This window comes from Dendropsophus ebraccatus, chromosome 2, assembly GCF_027789765.1.
Source record: "Dendropsophus ebraccatus isolate aDenEbr1 chromosome 2, aDenEbr1.pat, whole genome shotgun sequence".
Lineage (NCBI taxonomy): Eukaryota > Metazoa > Chordata > Amphibia > Anura > Hylidae > Dendropsophus > Dendropsophus ebraccatus.
In genome coordinates, this window is record NC_091455.1 from 141781697 (window position 1) to 141796661 (window position 14965).

The following is a 14965-nucleotide window of genomic DNA, read 5'->3' on the forward strand; positions in this document are numbered from 1 at the left end:
GTATAGTCCCCTGCCCTGTCCCCTTAGTAATGTCCCCTGCCCTACCCCCATAGTAATACCCCCACCCCGTACCCCAACACAAACCAAAAAGAAAACATACTCACCTAATCCGGGCATGAAGTGGGTCTTCCTTCTCCAGCCTCTGAATCACAGGAAGTCAGCGCTGCAGTGAGGTCTGTAGCTGCCAACACTGGGGGAGCTGGGGGTCCACTAGAAGAACTGGGGGGTCCACTGGGGGAGCTGGGGAGGCCACTGGGGGTCTGCTGGGGTAGGTGGTGTACCTCAGGTTGGGAAACCCTACAGTAGGGCATTCTCTGGCCCAACCACTGGCTTGTTCTGCGCTTCCTACATATGCATAAAGTAGTGACATCTTCTTCTTCAGCCCAGACCCTACACCTGCACAGTAATAGCGCCCTGGATCCAGGTCGGGGAAAAAGATGTATTTTGTGCACATGCATAAGTAGGCGGCCCAGAACAAGTCAGCAAGCTTTCTAGTTCGCTGAGGGGCCGGTTAACACCCTTAATGGATCATTTACAAGTTTTTTACAAGTTTTTTAAGTTATAACTACAAAATGACACAACGGATGAAAATTAGAAGACTACCAGTGGATTTTGCATCACCTACAGATATGTATGAACCTGCTGTATCCCTTTAAATCAACGGGGCTCATGCCTATAAATACAGATGTACCCTGCAACAACTTTACCATTCGTAATGGTTTGTGTACACAGATTTATCTGACAGATTATTAAATCCAAAGCCAGGAATGGATTTGATAAGAGGAGCAATCTCAGTTTTTCCTTTATGACCTATTCTGTGTTCATTGACTGTCCCTGGCTTTGGCTTCAAAAATCTATCAGGTAACTGTCTCTGTGTAAACACACCTTAAAGGGAACCTGTCACCCCCCGTGCCGGGGTGACAGGCTCCCGACCCCCCGTTGGAGACCCCTATACTTACCTAATCCCGCCGGGTCCCGCTTCTGGATTCGGTCGGGTCCCGGAGATCTCAGCCGCTGCAGCCCGGCGCGCGCGCTGACAGATGAGTCCAACGCTCATAGAGAATGACGGAGCGCTGGACTCTCCTGTCATTCTCTATGGGTGTTGGACTCATCTCTCAGCGCGCGCGCCGGGCTGCAGCGGCTGAGATCTCCGGGACCCGACCGAATCCAGAAGCGGGACCCGGCGGGATGAGGTAAGTATAGGGGTCTCTAACGGGGGGTCGGGAGCCTGTCACCCCGGTACGGGGGGTGACAGGTTCCCTTTAAATTGCACAAAATGCATTAAGCCATTAGTGTAGCACTTTTTTTAGGGTGCGTTCACACCTACCGCATCCGCAGCTTATTTTCCGCGGAAATCCGCAGGTAATCCGCGAGAAATCCGCGTATGTGTGCGTTTTGCGTTTTTTCCGCAGCAAGTTTATCGCAACTGAAATGTCTGTTTAAATTGTCTCTCATTCTAAACGGACATTTCAGTTGCGATAAACTTGCTGCAGAAAAAAACGCAAAACGCACACATACGCGGATTTCTCGCAGGTTGAAATCAGACCTGCGGATTTCCGCGGAAAATAAGCTGCGGATGCGGTAGGTGTGAACGCACCCTTAAAGGAGTTTGTCAGAAGTCTTTACTCCTTTCCATCGTTTACACGGTGCCCAATATTATTATTATTATGCCATGGAAGCTATAGTAGAGACAGTACTAAGGAATGATCCTTGCATGAAAAAAAAACTTTCTCCTTCTGCCTAAAGGCCCTATTCCACCAACAGATCTGACGACAGATTATCTGCCAAAGATTTGGAGCCAAACCCAGGAGTGGATTTGAAAAGAGGAGAAATCCAGTCTTTCCTTTATGACCTGTTCTCTTATTATAGTCTGTTCCTGGGTTTGGCTTCAAATCTTTGGCAGATAATCTTTCGTCAGATCTGTTGGTGGAATAGGGCCTTTAGTAAAACAATGTGGCAGTAAGCAGTTGGCAGCCAGCCAAAGCTGTAGTGACAGAGTTGGAAGATAGATTGATTCCCAGTGTGGGACACACAGCTTACATCCTTGGAAAAGCACTCTCAGCAAACTAGGGATACATAAAATATCCCTAACTTACTGTATGTGCAGAGTGCACGTGGTCCAGGAAATCTACAGTGCACAACTCAAATCCTAAGTGCCTAGAGCTGCGTACTGTGCCCACATTAGTCATGGTGGGCCACAGTAGTGGAGTGACAAGGTAGTGCAACATGTTTGACATGATCTACATGTGTATACGTATACGTCAACATTCAATTTTAACAGATTGCCAGCCTAACATGAACACAGCTTTAAAGGGGTTATCCAGCGCTACAAAAACATGGCAACTTTCTTCCAGAGACAGCCCCATTCTTGTCTCCAGCTTGGGCGGGGTTTTGCTGCTCAGTTCCATTGAAATGAATAGAGCTTAATTGCAAACCGCACCTGAATTGGAGACAACAGTCGTGCTGTCTCTGAAAGAAAGTGGCCATGTTTTTGTAGTACTGAATAACCCCTTTAATGCTACAATCTGATTTAGAGCTAATGAACTTTGGAGGAAAGGGCCCAGATTTATCAAAGGGTGTAAAATTTAGAGCTTGCTGCTGTGGGCAGCTTGCACCAGTCTAAATTTTGTATTGTTTAATAAATCACCCCCAAGGAGTCTAAATGTAAACATACACATGCAAGGCATAGCTGTCTATTGCATAGCTGGGTATTGCAACACCTCCATATACATTAATATTTAGCTTGGCCAAGCATACACATTGTTTTTTTTTCCAAAACACAAAGGGGGGGATTGATGAAGACCGGCTTTCAAGTACGCTGGTCTTATATTAGGCCCCGCCCCTTTCCCCCAGAAGGATTCACTAAGAAGCGTACTTTTCCCTGGCAGGAACCTGCGCCCGGCATACTAAATCTACACCTGCTTCCAGCAGGTGTAGATTTGGATCATGATTTACGCTTGTGAGCAGGCGTAAATCATGATAAATGAGGCCACACCTCCTCCCCACCTTGTCAAGCCCTCCCAAGCTCCCCCAGCATGCCCATTGCACCTTCACCCTGCTGTACGCCTTGGGCGGACGTTTCATAAATGAACCAGAAAGCAGGAGGCCAGGGGAGCCGGGTGCAGGCTGGTGAGTTGTGGAAAAGAGGGGTATAGGCAGTGGGGGGTGCGCAGGCCATCCGGAATCCCGGGATATGTAGGCGCCCGGGCCGGAATTCTGGACAAAAATAGGACATGTCCTATAAAATCCGGATCTATTTTCCAGAACGGACACCCTTCCGGAAAAATCCGGAAGGGTGTCCGTGACTAATTAAGGTCTATGGGTCCGGAAATACGTCCGGATTTCCTGATAGGAAATCCGGATGGTTTTTCCGGACGTGTGAAGGGGGCCTAAATGAGAAATTATGCAAAACACTTAAAGCAAAGAACAATCCGCACACAATCATGTATGAGGGCAGGCAAACTGAAGATAAGAGAAAAAATCTTTTCACCTAGCGGTAACTCTGCTTCTTCCTCTAAAACTAGCTTGCCTAGTAAAAGTCACATTTTGATCCAAGAGTAGTAAAAGGGCCTCCGTTGGGGTACGCGGAAGAACCCTAGACGTTATTCCATGCACATCAAGCCAAGGGCCCCAAATAGTTTCATATTTTAAAGGCTTTTCTTTTTTTATATACCCCCCCCCCCTTCTCTACATGAACCACAACGAGCCGGACCGAGGACAATTAGAGTCTGCACGTAAGCCTATCCTGTGTAAGAATCTAGTTCTATATACTCTGTGTACCAGGAACAATTGAGAGATTTTGTGTGCCTCAGATACAGCCAATTTAGGCGTTAAAGCAAGTATATCTGCCCATTGTTCATTAGTTATCGGGCCCATGCCAACTTGTACACATGTTATGAATAAAAAGAAAGGATATAATAAGAGGAATAGTAAGCCACCAAAAGCCTCCTATGGGAGAAGCTAAGGCTTCTTTCATACTTTGTTTCTGTGATATGATAAAGGGAATCTGTCAGGTCTGTACCAAGTACAGAGCTGCAGACACAGGCAGATAGGTGATAGGGAGATAAAACAAATAATGTCTTTGCTGATGGCCATTTGCAGTGTTTAAAAAAATTGCATTTTTCCATGGACGCTTAAAGCATCACTGTTGTTATAACTTTCAAAATGTAAATCAACAGTAGATGTGAAATAAAGCAAGTTTGCAATATACATTATTTTTTTCTAGGTATCATGGAAAGCACAGCACCTCCTGTGTTTAGTCTTATTTTTCCACCCAGCACAAGACTACAAAGCTCCCTTCAGGAGACTGGACCTGGATTTCAGATTAGTATGTTTTACAGCATGATAGCAAAAAAATTATGAATGTAAATTGAAAACTTGCTTTATTTCACCTCCCCTGCTGATTTAGATCTTGAAAAGTATAACAACAGTGACACTAAGTGCCACAGAAGTGATGCTGAGCCACAGCATGCACACCTTTTCCCTCCCACACCCTCCCTGCCTTGACTGATTGACATACGGGGCTGCTCCAGCCCTGTACATCAATTAGTCAAGGCAGGGAGAGGTGTGGGAGAAGGCCGCACAGTGCTATTGATACGCCATCCAATAAACTATATTCTTATTAGAATATATAATTCATAGGGGAAGCTGCCTGTCAGTATAACGCTGTACAGCAGCCTCTGTACTGCAAGCAGTATTTCACTAGCTCCATGCCTACAGTTGCACAGATGGGCCCAACTATTATACAGGGGCACAGAGGAAACCTGACTACTACACAGGTGCACAGATGAAGCCTGATTACTATACAGGAACACACAGGAGGCCTAATATTATACAGGGGCATGGGGGGAGGACTACTATGCAGGATCACAAAGTTGAGCCTTACTACTATACAGAGTGGCCTAAATCATATGCAGGGAACAAAGGGGGCCTAATACTAAACAGGGGCACAGAGGGGGCTTAAATAATGTGCAAGGGCAGCAAGAGGACCTAACTACTATACAAGGGGACAGAGGAGGACTAACTACTATAAAAGGGGCATGGAGGGGGCATAATACTATTTAGGGGCTGCACAGAGGGGCCTGATACTAAACAGGTGGTACTGGAGAGGGGCTTATACTATACAAGTGCACAGAATGGACCTAATACTATTTAAAGGGGATATCCAGCGCAACAAAAAAAAGGCCACTTTCTTTTAGAGACAGCACCGCTCTTGTCTCCAGCTTGGGCGGGGTTTTGCTGCTCAGTTCCATTTAAGTGAATGACAAGAGTCGTGTTGTCTCTGAAAGAAAGTGGCCATGTTTTTGTAACGCTGTATAACCCCTTTAAGGGCTGTATAGAGGGGCCTAACTTCTATACAAGGGCACAAAGAGGCCCTTACTACTATTCAAGATCATAGAGGAGCCTGACTACTTTACAGAGGCACAGAAGGGGCCGTATACTAAACAGAGGGGCCTAACTACTATACAGAGGCACGGGGGGAATATTATACAAGGGGGAATACTATACGGGGCACAAAGGAGACCTATCTATTATATTGAGCAGAGATTGACCTAACTACTATAAGGGGACACAGTGTGGGCACCTAACTACTATATTGAAGCACAATGTGGGGGCCTAAGTAGTACTTTTGGGCACAGCATTTACACTGACAGATTTGTCAGACAGATTTTTGAACCAAAGCCAGAAATAGATTTCAAAACAGGAGAAATATCAGTCTGTTCTCTATTTATAGTCTGTTCCTGGCTTTGGCTTCAAAAATCTGTCAGATAAATCTCTGCGTAAACGCACCCTTAGGGTAGTTTTACTCACACTGTGGATTAGTGTGCAAAAAATACACAGCAAACTCCAGTAGAAGCACTATAGATTGGATTTATGGAAATCCCATCCACATAATCTGACAGTGATAATCTATCTTGAATTTTTTGTGACTGTCAGGTTGTAACCACTGCCACTTTTAGGTTGCATTTACCTCAGCTGCGATGCAGTACTATCCGCACGGTGTGACACAGCAATCATTGGTCATGCAATCCCTACTGCAGCCAAAATGTAGTTGTGTAGCCCTAGCCTAAAGAAATATAATAGTACTAAGAGGGATTTTCCTACCAACAGTAGGTTTATTAATTTAAAACGGTCAATGCTTTTGTCTCTGAGGTTGTATTATGAAGAAAAAGACACTAAGACTGTTGTATTACTTTATTACTCTTTTGTAATTATGTTATGTAAAGGAAAAAATATATATTTAAAAAAAAAAAACATGCTTCCCCGGGTTACTCCTGTCACATCTTAGGTTCCCATTTAATGTTTTTTGCCAGTATTTAGTGGATTTATCTTGTCAGTGACAGCCCGCTCAGTCAATCACATTTAATGTTTTTTTGCCAGTATTTAGTGGATTTATCTTGTCAGTGACAGCCCGCTCAGTCAATCACTGTCCACAGCGCTGTCCCACTTCAGTCAGTGATTGGCTCAGCAGACTGTCATTGTTTAGACAAGTCCTAGCGTTCAAAGACGCAACAAGAGGACCTCAGGGCAGTGTAGTTAGGTGAGAATAGAATGTTTTGTTTTCTTTATGCAGCACCTTCAATATAGCAAAAATATAAATGCCTGGAGTACCCCTTTAAAGGAGAAGTCCCCCTACCTTTTTCAGATTTTTGTTAGATTCATGTGTCTTCTCCTTTAAGCTTAGTGACACAATTCACCTCCACACACAGTAATGATAAATGGGGGAACCGGCACACAGCCCTTTATAACTAATGTTATTGGTTACGGTGGGTTTGGGTCTTAAAGGGTTCTGCTGGGAGCGATGTCAGGGAAAGCGGAACCACTCTATACCGGAACCTTTGTTCTTCGTCGTCAGTAGGCCGGAAGCCATACAAGCCGGAAGTTCCATTATCGTAGTTACGCCGAGTGTGATTGCGGTACCGCCCTGCTGGAAGTCGCGCTAGATTTGACCGAGGACTATTGTTTTTAGCAATGTACAGACAAAATTTTAGGTCTCCGAGCCCCTCCGGGCCAGGCGGCGGTGAAGGAAGCCCGGGGTCCTTCCGAAGCCCCCCGCCGTACCCGAGTCCCGGCGGCCCCATGTTTCCTCCACCGCTGCCGGCCTGGGGGCTTGGCTCCCCGCAAACACCCAACTACGGACACAGGCCCCAGAGGCCGTATGGCAGCGGGCACTCGTCGCCTTCTCAGAGCCCTTACGGTGGGAGGTACGGCGGCCCATCCCCAGGTAACACGCCACCTCGACGGCCCAGCCCTCGGTATAACGTGTCTCCTTACACCAAGTCTCCCGGAGGAAACGTGCAGCATTACCCGCAGCAGCAGCATCCCGGCCGCGGCTACTCCCCCCGCCATCCCGCCAACTACCAGGTAACAGGGGGCAGCGTGTAGTGCAGCCTGGCCGTCAGCTGTGTGCAGGGCACAAGGGGAGGTAGCTGACGTGTTCTCCCAGCTCCAGGACAAGCCCTGTATGTAGTGACCGCAGTAATCTGCAGCCACCACATCAGTATGGTCACACAGGCAGCCGGGAAACATCCTTCCCAAGATCCCCGGTCTTCCATTGAAGGCAAAGGGAGGATGTGTACAATCACACCGCAAGGTTTTTCACTCTTCAATCGGTATGGTTTTCATGTCAAACACCACATTGTGTAAATACATTCTTAGACCCTGTCCGCAGCGGATTTTACACTGAGAGTTTGCAGGGAGATCTGTTGTGCATAACTGCCCATTCATTTCAATGGGATGACATACTGGCAGCGGGATTGCCATCTTGCTACGGGTATGTCAGAGTCAGCGCACCTAAAGGGGTACTCCAGGGGGGGGCCTGAGAGAAAAGATGTCCACTCACCTCCCTGGATCCAGCGGCTCTCCGGTGCCCGATCCCGGCCGCTTCCGGGTGTCTAATGCGGGGACCTGGGGGACCCCAGGCCGCAGGGGTTAAGGGAGCTGACTGTGACATACAGCAGGATGGCAATCCCGCTGCCAGTATGTCATCCCGTTGAAATGAATGGGCAGGTATCCACAGCAGATTTTGCTGCAAACTTTCAGCATAAAATCCGCTGAGGATACAGTACGTGTGAACCTGGCCTTATGTGGGATATTTCTATAAATGGTCACATAAGGACCCCCCTTTATAAGGCTTTTCCATCTAGAGATTTACTCCATTCTTTGTTTTTTTCCAGCCACATAGATTTTAAAGGACAGGTGCCATGAAAAGCTTTTTCCAAGTAATTGAAGCACATTACAAAGTTATACAACTTTGTAATATACTTCAATCACCTATCTGCCTCCCTTCCCTGTCTTTTCCCCCCTCCCCCCACCAGGAAGTGCAGGAAACTCACAGATACCTAATGTCTGTCATCACCAGGCTGCTCTCTCAGCTCCTTCTTGTGACGATGAGTCATCCGCAGGAGGGCTGGTCTGGGTCCTGTTACACCAGCCTCCCCTGCCTTGTCAGGTGACTCAGCTTGCTCAGCTCCCATTGGCTAAACAACTACAAGCCATCTCAGTCCATATCACTTGTCACTTGCTTATCTTCTCTAAGTGAGTCCACTTGGCAGCAGGAGAGAGAGTATAAGGGGAGGGGGGAGCTGCCTATGTGCTGGGAGTCAGTTCGAGAGAAGATAAGCAAGTGACATGGACTAAGATGGCTTGCAGTTGTTCAGCCAATGGGAGCTGAGCAAGCAGAGTCACCTGATAAGACAGGGGAGGGGGAGGCTGGTGTAACAGGACCCAGACCAGCCCTCCTGCGGATGACTCATCGTCACAAGAAGGAGCTGAGAGAGCAGCCTGGTGATGACAGACATTAGGTATCTGTGAGTTTCCTGCACTTCCTGGTGGGGGGTGGAGGGGGGAAAAGACAGGGAAGGGAGGCAGATAGGTAATTGAAGTATATTACAGAGTTATATAACTTTGTAATGTGCTTCAATTACTGGGAAAAAGTTTTTCATGGCACTTGTCCTTTAAAGTGACTGTACCACCAGGCCCAGGCTGAAGCACTGGAGGTGGGCCGACCCACCCTTAGTGGGAAGAAACTCCAGCCCCTCCACGACCTGACTCAGTTAGAATCAATGGAACCCTATCATAGAGGGGCTAGGATGGGTCGACCCGCCTCCAGTGCTTCTGCCTGGGCCTGGTGGTACAGTCACTTTAAATTGGGGAAAATCTAACCTGTTGTCTATGATGCATTCTCCCATTATAATCTACATGTGAAAAGTAAACACTGTATGAACATATTCTTGAAGGGAATCTATCAGATGCAATAGCTGTTAGCTTGAGAAGACACATGGTGCCTTTCATATATCCATCTGTGTTTCCATAATGTAGAAAAATGACTTTTTTTTTTTTTTTTTTTCCCTACAGTGCAGAGTATCAAAAAGCCATTCCAGAGCTCCTGAAATCCTGAGGTCTGAACTGCCTTCTCGCTCCCCCTCCCATTCCTGTACCTGCTCCCAGCCTCCAGCTGACTGCTAATCAAGCAGGGATTGAAGGGGCGAGTTACTTAAATTTTTCCGGGGAATGGCTCTTTGACACTTTGCAATGGAGAGTTAAAGCATTTTCTATGTTTTAGTACATAGATGGATATATGAAAGCTACCACTTTCTCCTTGTCCTAAAAACGAACAGAATCAGCAGTGTAATGTAAATTGCAGATGACAGATTCACTTTAAGGGTACAAACACACATACTGTATACGCAGCAGATCTGCAGCAGATTAGATGCTGTGTTCAGTTATTTAGATCTAATCTGCTGCGTATCGCAGCAGAAAATACGGTGTGGTACGGTGTGTGTGTGTGTTTGTACCCTAAAGGACATTCTGTGTACGGGGCGTGTCTCAGGGCAGCAAGGAAGCACTCTGTGAATACATAGGCCTTGGGCAGTGATGGCTTCAGGAGTGGGTCAAGGCGTATGAATATGTACCTGCTGTCCTCTGCTCAGCCATCTGCAGCTATAGACCATCCTGTCACCATGCCTTGGGCTGTTTCTACATCTTCACATCACATAGGAACAGTGCTGTGGCAGCACAGTAGTTTTTATTTTTCCATCTACAGAATGCTCAAGCTACCTATCAAGCGTGAGTGGCTGGGAAAAGGGTGGAGCTTGACTATATGCCATGTCTCCCCATGCAGGAGACTGCCAGGCACATAGTTGGAGTACTGTGCCTGAAAGCTATAAGGTACTCGGGCCAGGTCACACTACAGGAGGGCGTTTTTTGGTTCCCTTTAAATGCAGTCTGTATTGGTAGCAGTATTTAAGGGGTTAAACTGAAAGGGAATTTGTCAGCTGAAATTCATGTTTTAAAGTGGTATTGTCACCCTCCTTACTCTATGTGCTTTTCTCCGCACCATCCACAAGCCTAGATACTGCACTCTCAATATATACCTGTATAACACTTGTTTGTTGTGTTAATTTTATTGATGGACAGAGGCACCTAGGTGGAACTCCACAGTAGTTGGGCCCTCTCTCTTATATGGACAGTGGCAGATAGGCTCTTATCTCCCGTGTGGGTAGAGTGCCAGGTATATATATCAAATGAATGTTATCTAAGCTTCTGGATGGTGCAAATAATAGCACAAAGAGTAAGGGTATGTCCACACATAGAAAATATGTGACTCTCCGCAGCGGAATCCCGCAGTGCTCAGTGTCTTGTAGTGAGTGATGGGAGGTAGCCCGCACGTCCGCTTCCTCCCCTCTCTGCATAAAGAAGTGACATGTCACTTCTTCGAGCGGAGAGCGACAGCAGCGGAGGAGCGTGCGATCTCCCATAGAGATGCTATGACACGCTGAGGCAGGCGGAACTCCACCTATTTTACTCAGTGTGAATATACTGTAAGGGGGTAAAATATCACTTTAAACTGCTGACACTGTTGGATATCTGTTAGGTCAAGGGGACACGTGGTAGCTTTCATATATCCATCTGTGCTTCTATAACATAGAAAAGTACTTTTATTCTATAGTAGAAAGAGTCAAAGTAGCTTTCCCAAGCTCATGAACTGCAGCAAGCTGTAACCCCTCCTTATTTACCCCTCCTATACCTGAAACTGCTTGGGACTCTGCTTCCAGTTGTCAATCAAGCAGGAGGGGGAGGAATTCTAGCTTACAGCTATTCAGGAGCTCGGGAAAGCCTCTTTAACTTTATGCAGTGGAATGAAAGCATTTTTCTGCGTTCTGGAGGCACAGCTACATATATGGAAGGTATTGTGTGTCTCCATGAACAGCTATCTAATAGGGTCAGCATTTTGGAACGTGAATTACAGCAGATTTCCTTGAAGTTTTATCCTGGCAGTTACAAGCTAGTGTCAGATATGATATAATATTCTGTAAAGCACTGACAAGCATAATACACTGCGCACAATTAAGCAAGTAGTATTTTTGAGGATTTATTTTATTAGTGCTGTTGGTCAGTCCAAAATGTTAAAAAATCTGAATATTGTAGTAAGTAAATCGCTGTGGTGTTGGAACGTGTGAGAGGGTCCTCTAACACCAACAGCTTTGCAAAACACTTTATTTTAGAGGTAATTTGAAATTTTACTTAAAGTGAAACTAACAGCAGGTTTGAAGCTTCTAACCTGCTGTTAAAGTGTAACTGTCATTTAAATGTCACTTTGCAGAAATCAATAGTACAAGTGATTTTAACAAACTTAGGTTTTATTAGTCAAAAGTTTATTAGTCAAAAGCTGTCTACCTAAATCCCCCTCACCTATCTGTTACATTATCTGTGTCCATTATGGTCTGTGAAGGGGGATAAGTGAGCAGAGAGAAAGAAACAGCCTATGTATAGAAGCCAGCACAGCACAACATCCTGTAATCTTACCTCCCCAAGTTCCCAGACCAGCAATGAGCAGTCTGATTGTGAATTCAGCGTTTTTTTTTGTTTTTTTTTGCTTACTCATCCCCTCCCCCCTCCATAGGTTATAATGGACACAGCAAGTCTCTCTTCACTTTGCTCTTCTGTAATGTGGACGATTTTGCCTTGATAATGATCAGATAAGAAGTGAGGGAGAAGACTGCAAAACAGATTTGAGTACAGAAAGAAACTCTTGCCTAATAAAACCTATATAGCACTGAATGAATACTAGATACTTTCAAGGTGCACTTTGATAAATTTGTGTGGTATCTAATAAAACCTACAGTTTCCTAAAAATCGCTAGTACTATTGATTTCTGCAAAAATACAGTTACACTTTAAAGTTTCCATCGCAGGGGACACTGAGAATGAGCCAGTTCCTGTTGAACTGTCATTTTATTTAAAATATAAATTCGCAGCTTGGTGAACTGTGGGCAGGACTACTACCCTTGGGGCCCGTTGACACTACGAAATCAGCGCTGAAATTCCGTGCAGTACCCCCTCCCGTGCATGTACTCGGCGCTGCATCCTGCCTTCTATGTGTTTGAATGGGAAGGCTTGCGCGCCTCTCCACTTACAGAATTGAAATGTCAATTCTATGAGCGGGTAGAAGGCAGCATTTGGTGGGGGGGGGGGGGTAGGGGGATTCCGCACATAATTTTAGCGTTGATTCCATAGTGTGAACGGGCCCTAAGGGCATCAAACCTTGTGTACTTTGAGGTGGTGCTCTGCAGTGTCATATCTCCAGCTGATTATCAGTGCAGAGCACTGGATGAATATTCATGAAGGGGGGTGTTGTCTGGGGAGGGTGGTGCTCGGAGCCCTATTCCGATGCCAAATTCAAAATAGATGTGCATTAGGTAAGTGACTGTCATGAACTTTGGCATTACTGGAAAAAATGCTGGAAGTACACTGTTAATTACGTTTCAGTAAAGCTTGTTTTTGCCGTGTGGCAACAGGCCATTAGCTTTGTGTGAACCCAGTCGTAGAGTTGACTGAGGCAGTAGTATGCATGTTTGACCACAGCTCGATTCAACTATGGGGACCCCCTGTTCTTGTGACCAGTGGGATCTCACCAAATAGACACTTGGATAGGGCATAAGTGTCTTTACTGGGCAAATCCTTATTATTTAGAAAAAAAATGTTTGTGCTTAACCCTTTTATGAGCAAAGATCATTAATGCACATATGTCCAGGGCACACTGAATCAGTGCTCTCTAAGGGCTATATTTTTCCACCTACGTGGCTCTTTGGAGGCTATCTTTTTGCACCATGATCTATAGTTTTATTGGTACCATATTGATGTTGAATTTTTATTATATTTTAATAGTTTGGACAGTTTTAACTTTGGGGAGGGGTTTTGTAATTTTACATATACACTATGGGGGAGATTTATCAAAGGGTGTAAAATTTAGACTGGTGCAAACTGCCCACAGCAACCAATCACAGCTCGGCTTTCAGTTCTGGTTAAATGAAAGAGGAGCTGCGATTGGTTGCTGTGGGCAGTTTGCACCAGTCTATATTCTACACCCTTGGATAAATCTGGGCCTATAAACATTTGGGTTGAACACAATTTTTGAAGTGTGTGTGATAGATATATATTTTTTCTGACTAGACAGTTAATTAACATACAGTGTAATATTTCTGGTTAGCTGTTATCTAACACTGTAGAACATATATTGAATATTTTTTTACTGATGATTTCTTTCCCAAGGGTTCACCCAGGACATCTTCACCATATGGTACACCGCATGGCAGAGAGAAAAGAGTGTCTAATGATGTGGAAAACTATTACAGACCTTCAATGCTTGAGGACCCATGGGCTAACCTAAAGCCATTATCCCTAGCTGACATAGACCAGCAAAAGAGCAATGAGCAAACAACATATACTGGTAAACAAGGGCGGTATTTTAGCTAACACCTAAAATCCAAAGCTGTTCCATGTAGACTAAAACATAACATTTGGTCAAGGACACAGATTTGCACCTTTTTTAATTTTGGAAACAAAATCTTTTATCAGATTTATTTTTTTATTAGATATTGTAAAATGTTTTGGAAGTCTAGTGCTGTGGAAAACAATCAGAAAGGCCACCAGCAATGAAGAACAAGTTGTTCTGTAATCACCAGCGTATGTCTTGTGACTGTTTTACATGGGTATCGGTTTCCAAGATTTTGTTATCACTCGGCATGGGTTAGGCTTGTATTTAAAGCCTAATTTTTTTACTGTTTTGCCAATTGAATTGGTTTTATTTTTAGAGTTTAGAATACAATATAAGTTTGTTATTGTGTTTGCTGCAAGTATATCATTTGTGAGCAGTTTCCAGATGTAATAGTTTTATATGTTTTTTTTTTCCATCTTTTAATTTTAATAAACCTGAAAGGTTGTCTTTACTACAGCAGGTATGGCATGTACACAGTATTATTGAGAAGTATCAGAGAAGCCCCATTTCTCAGATGTTTACACTGTCTGTGTGTACTTATTTGGCATTTTGCTATATAACAAGAGCTTTAAACTGAAGCTCTATTATTCTGTAAATTATAGATGTTTTTACAGTATATAATTTTTTTTAATTTATAAAAGAAACTTAAAGAAATGTTTGTGTTAAATGGTTAAAATGTTCCCTTACATCTAAAGTGAGTATAAACATTCTACACTACTTATTTGTGAATATTAAAACTCCATACAAGACCTCCTAATTTAAAAATAAGAAAAAAATATACATGTGGGAAGTGATTGTGGTCCTCTAGAGACATATGTTCTGTTTAAAGAGTTGGCCATAGGTTTTATGAAGCAAATGATATGGTATGTTTGCTACACTTAGTGATCAGTTTAAAGGAGACCTGTCCCCCCCGTGCCGGGGTGACAGGCTCCCGACCCCCAGCTAGATCCCCTTATACTGACCTCATCATAGAGAATTAATGGAGCCGTGCGCGCTGCAGAGATGAGTCCGGCTCTATTCATTCTCTATGGATGCCGGACCTATCTCCACAGCGCGTGCGCCGGCTTTTGACCAGGATATCTTCGTCCTGGTCAGTATAAGGGGATCTAGCTGGGGGTCGGGAGCCTGTCACCCGGCACGGGGGGGGGTGACAGGTCCTCTTTAAAGATAGAGCAAGATTATTTGT

The 14965-nt window shown here is 44.8% G+C and overlaps 1 protein-coding gene across 1 annotated transcript; it reads left to right on the plus strand.

Annotated features, from left to right (window-relative positions):
* The first annotated feature begins 6884 nt into the window (after positions 1-6884).
* On the plus strand, positions 6885-14433 carry MPLKIP (M-phase specific PLK1 interacting protein). Its single transcript, XM_069960342.1, has 2 exons — positions 6885-7365; positions 13554-14433. Exons 1-2 carry the CDS (start codon positions 6973-6975, stop codon positions 13755-13757), a joined length of 597 nt encoding a protein of 198 aa, XP_069816443.1. The 5' UTR covers positions 6885-6972; the 3' UTR covers positions 13758-14433.
* The last annotated feature ends 532 nt before the right edge of the window (positions 14434-14965 follow it).

Coding starts and splice junctions, on each gene's coding strand:
- MPLKIP (XM_069960342.1), top strand. CDS start 6,973: ATGTACAGACAAAATTTTAGGTCTCCGAGCCCCTCCGGGCCAGGCGGC. Junction 7,366..13,553: donor GCCATCCCGCCAACTACCAG/GTAACAGGGGGC, acceptor TTCTTTCCCAAG/GGTTCACCCAGGACATCTTC.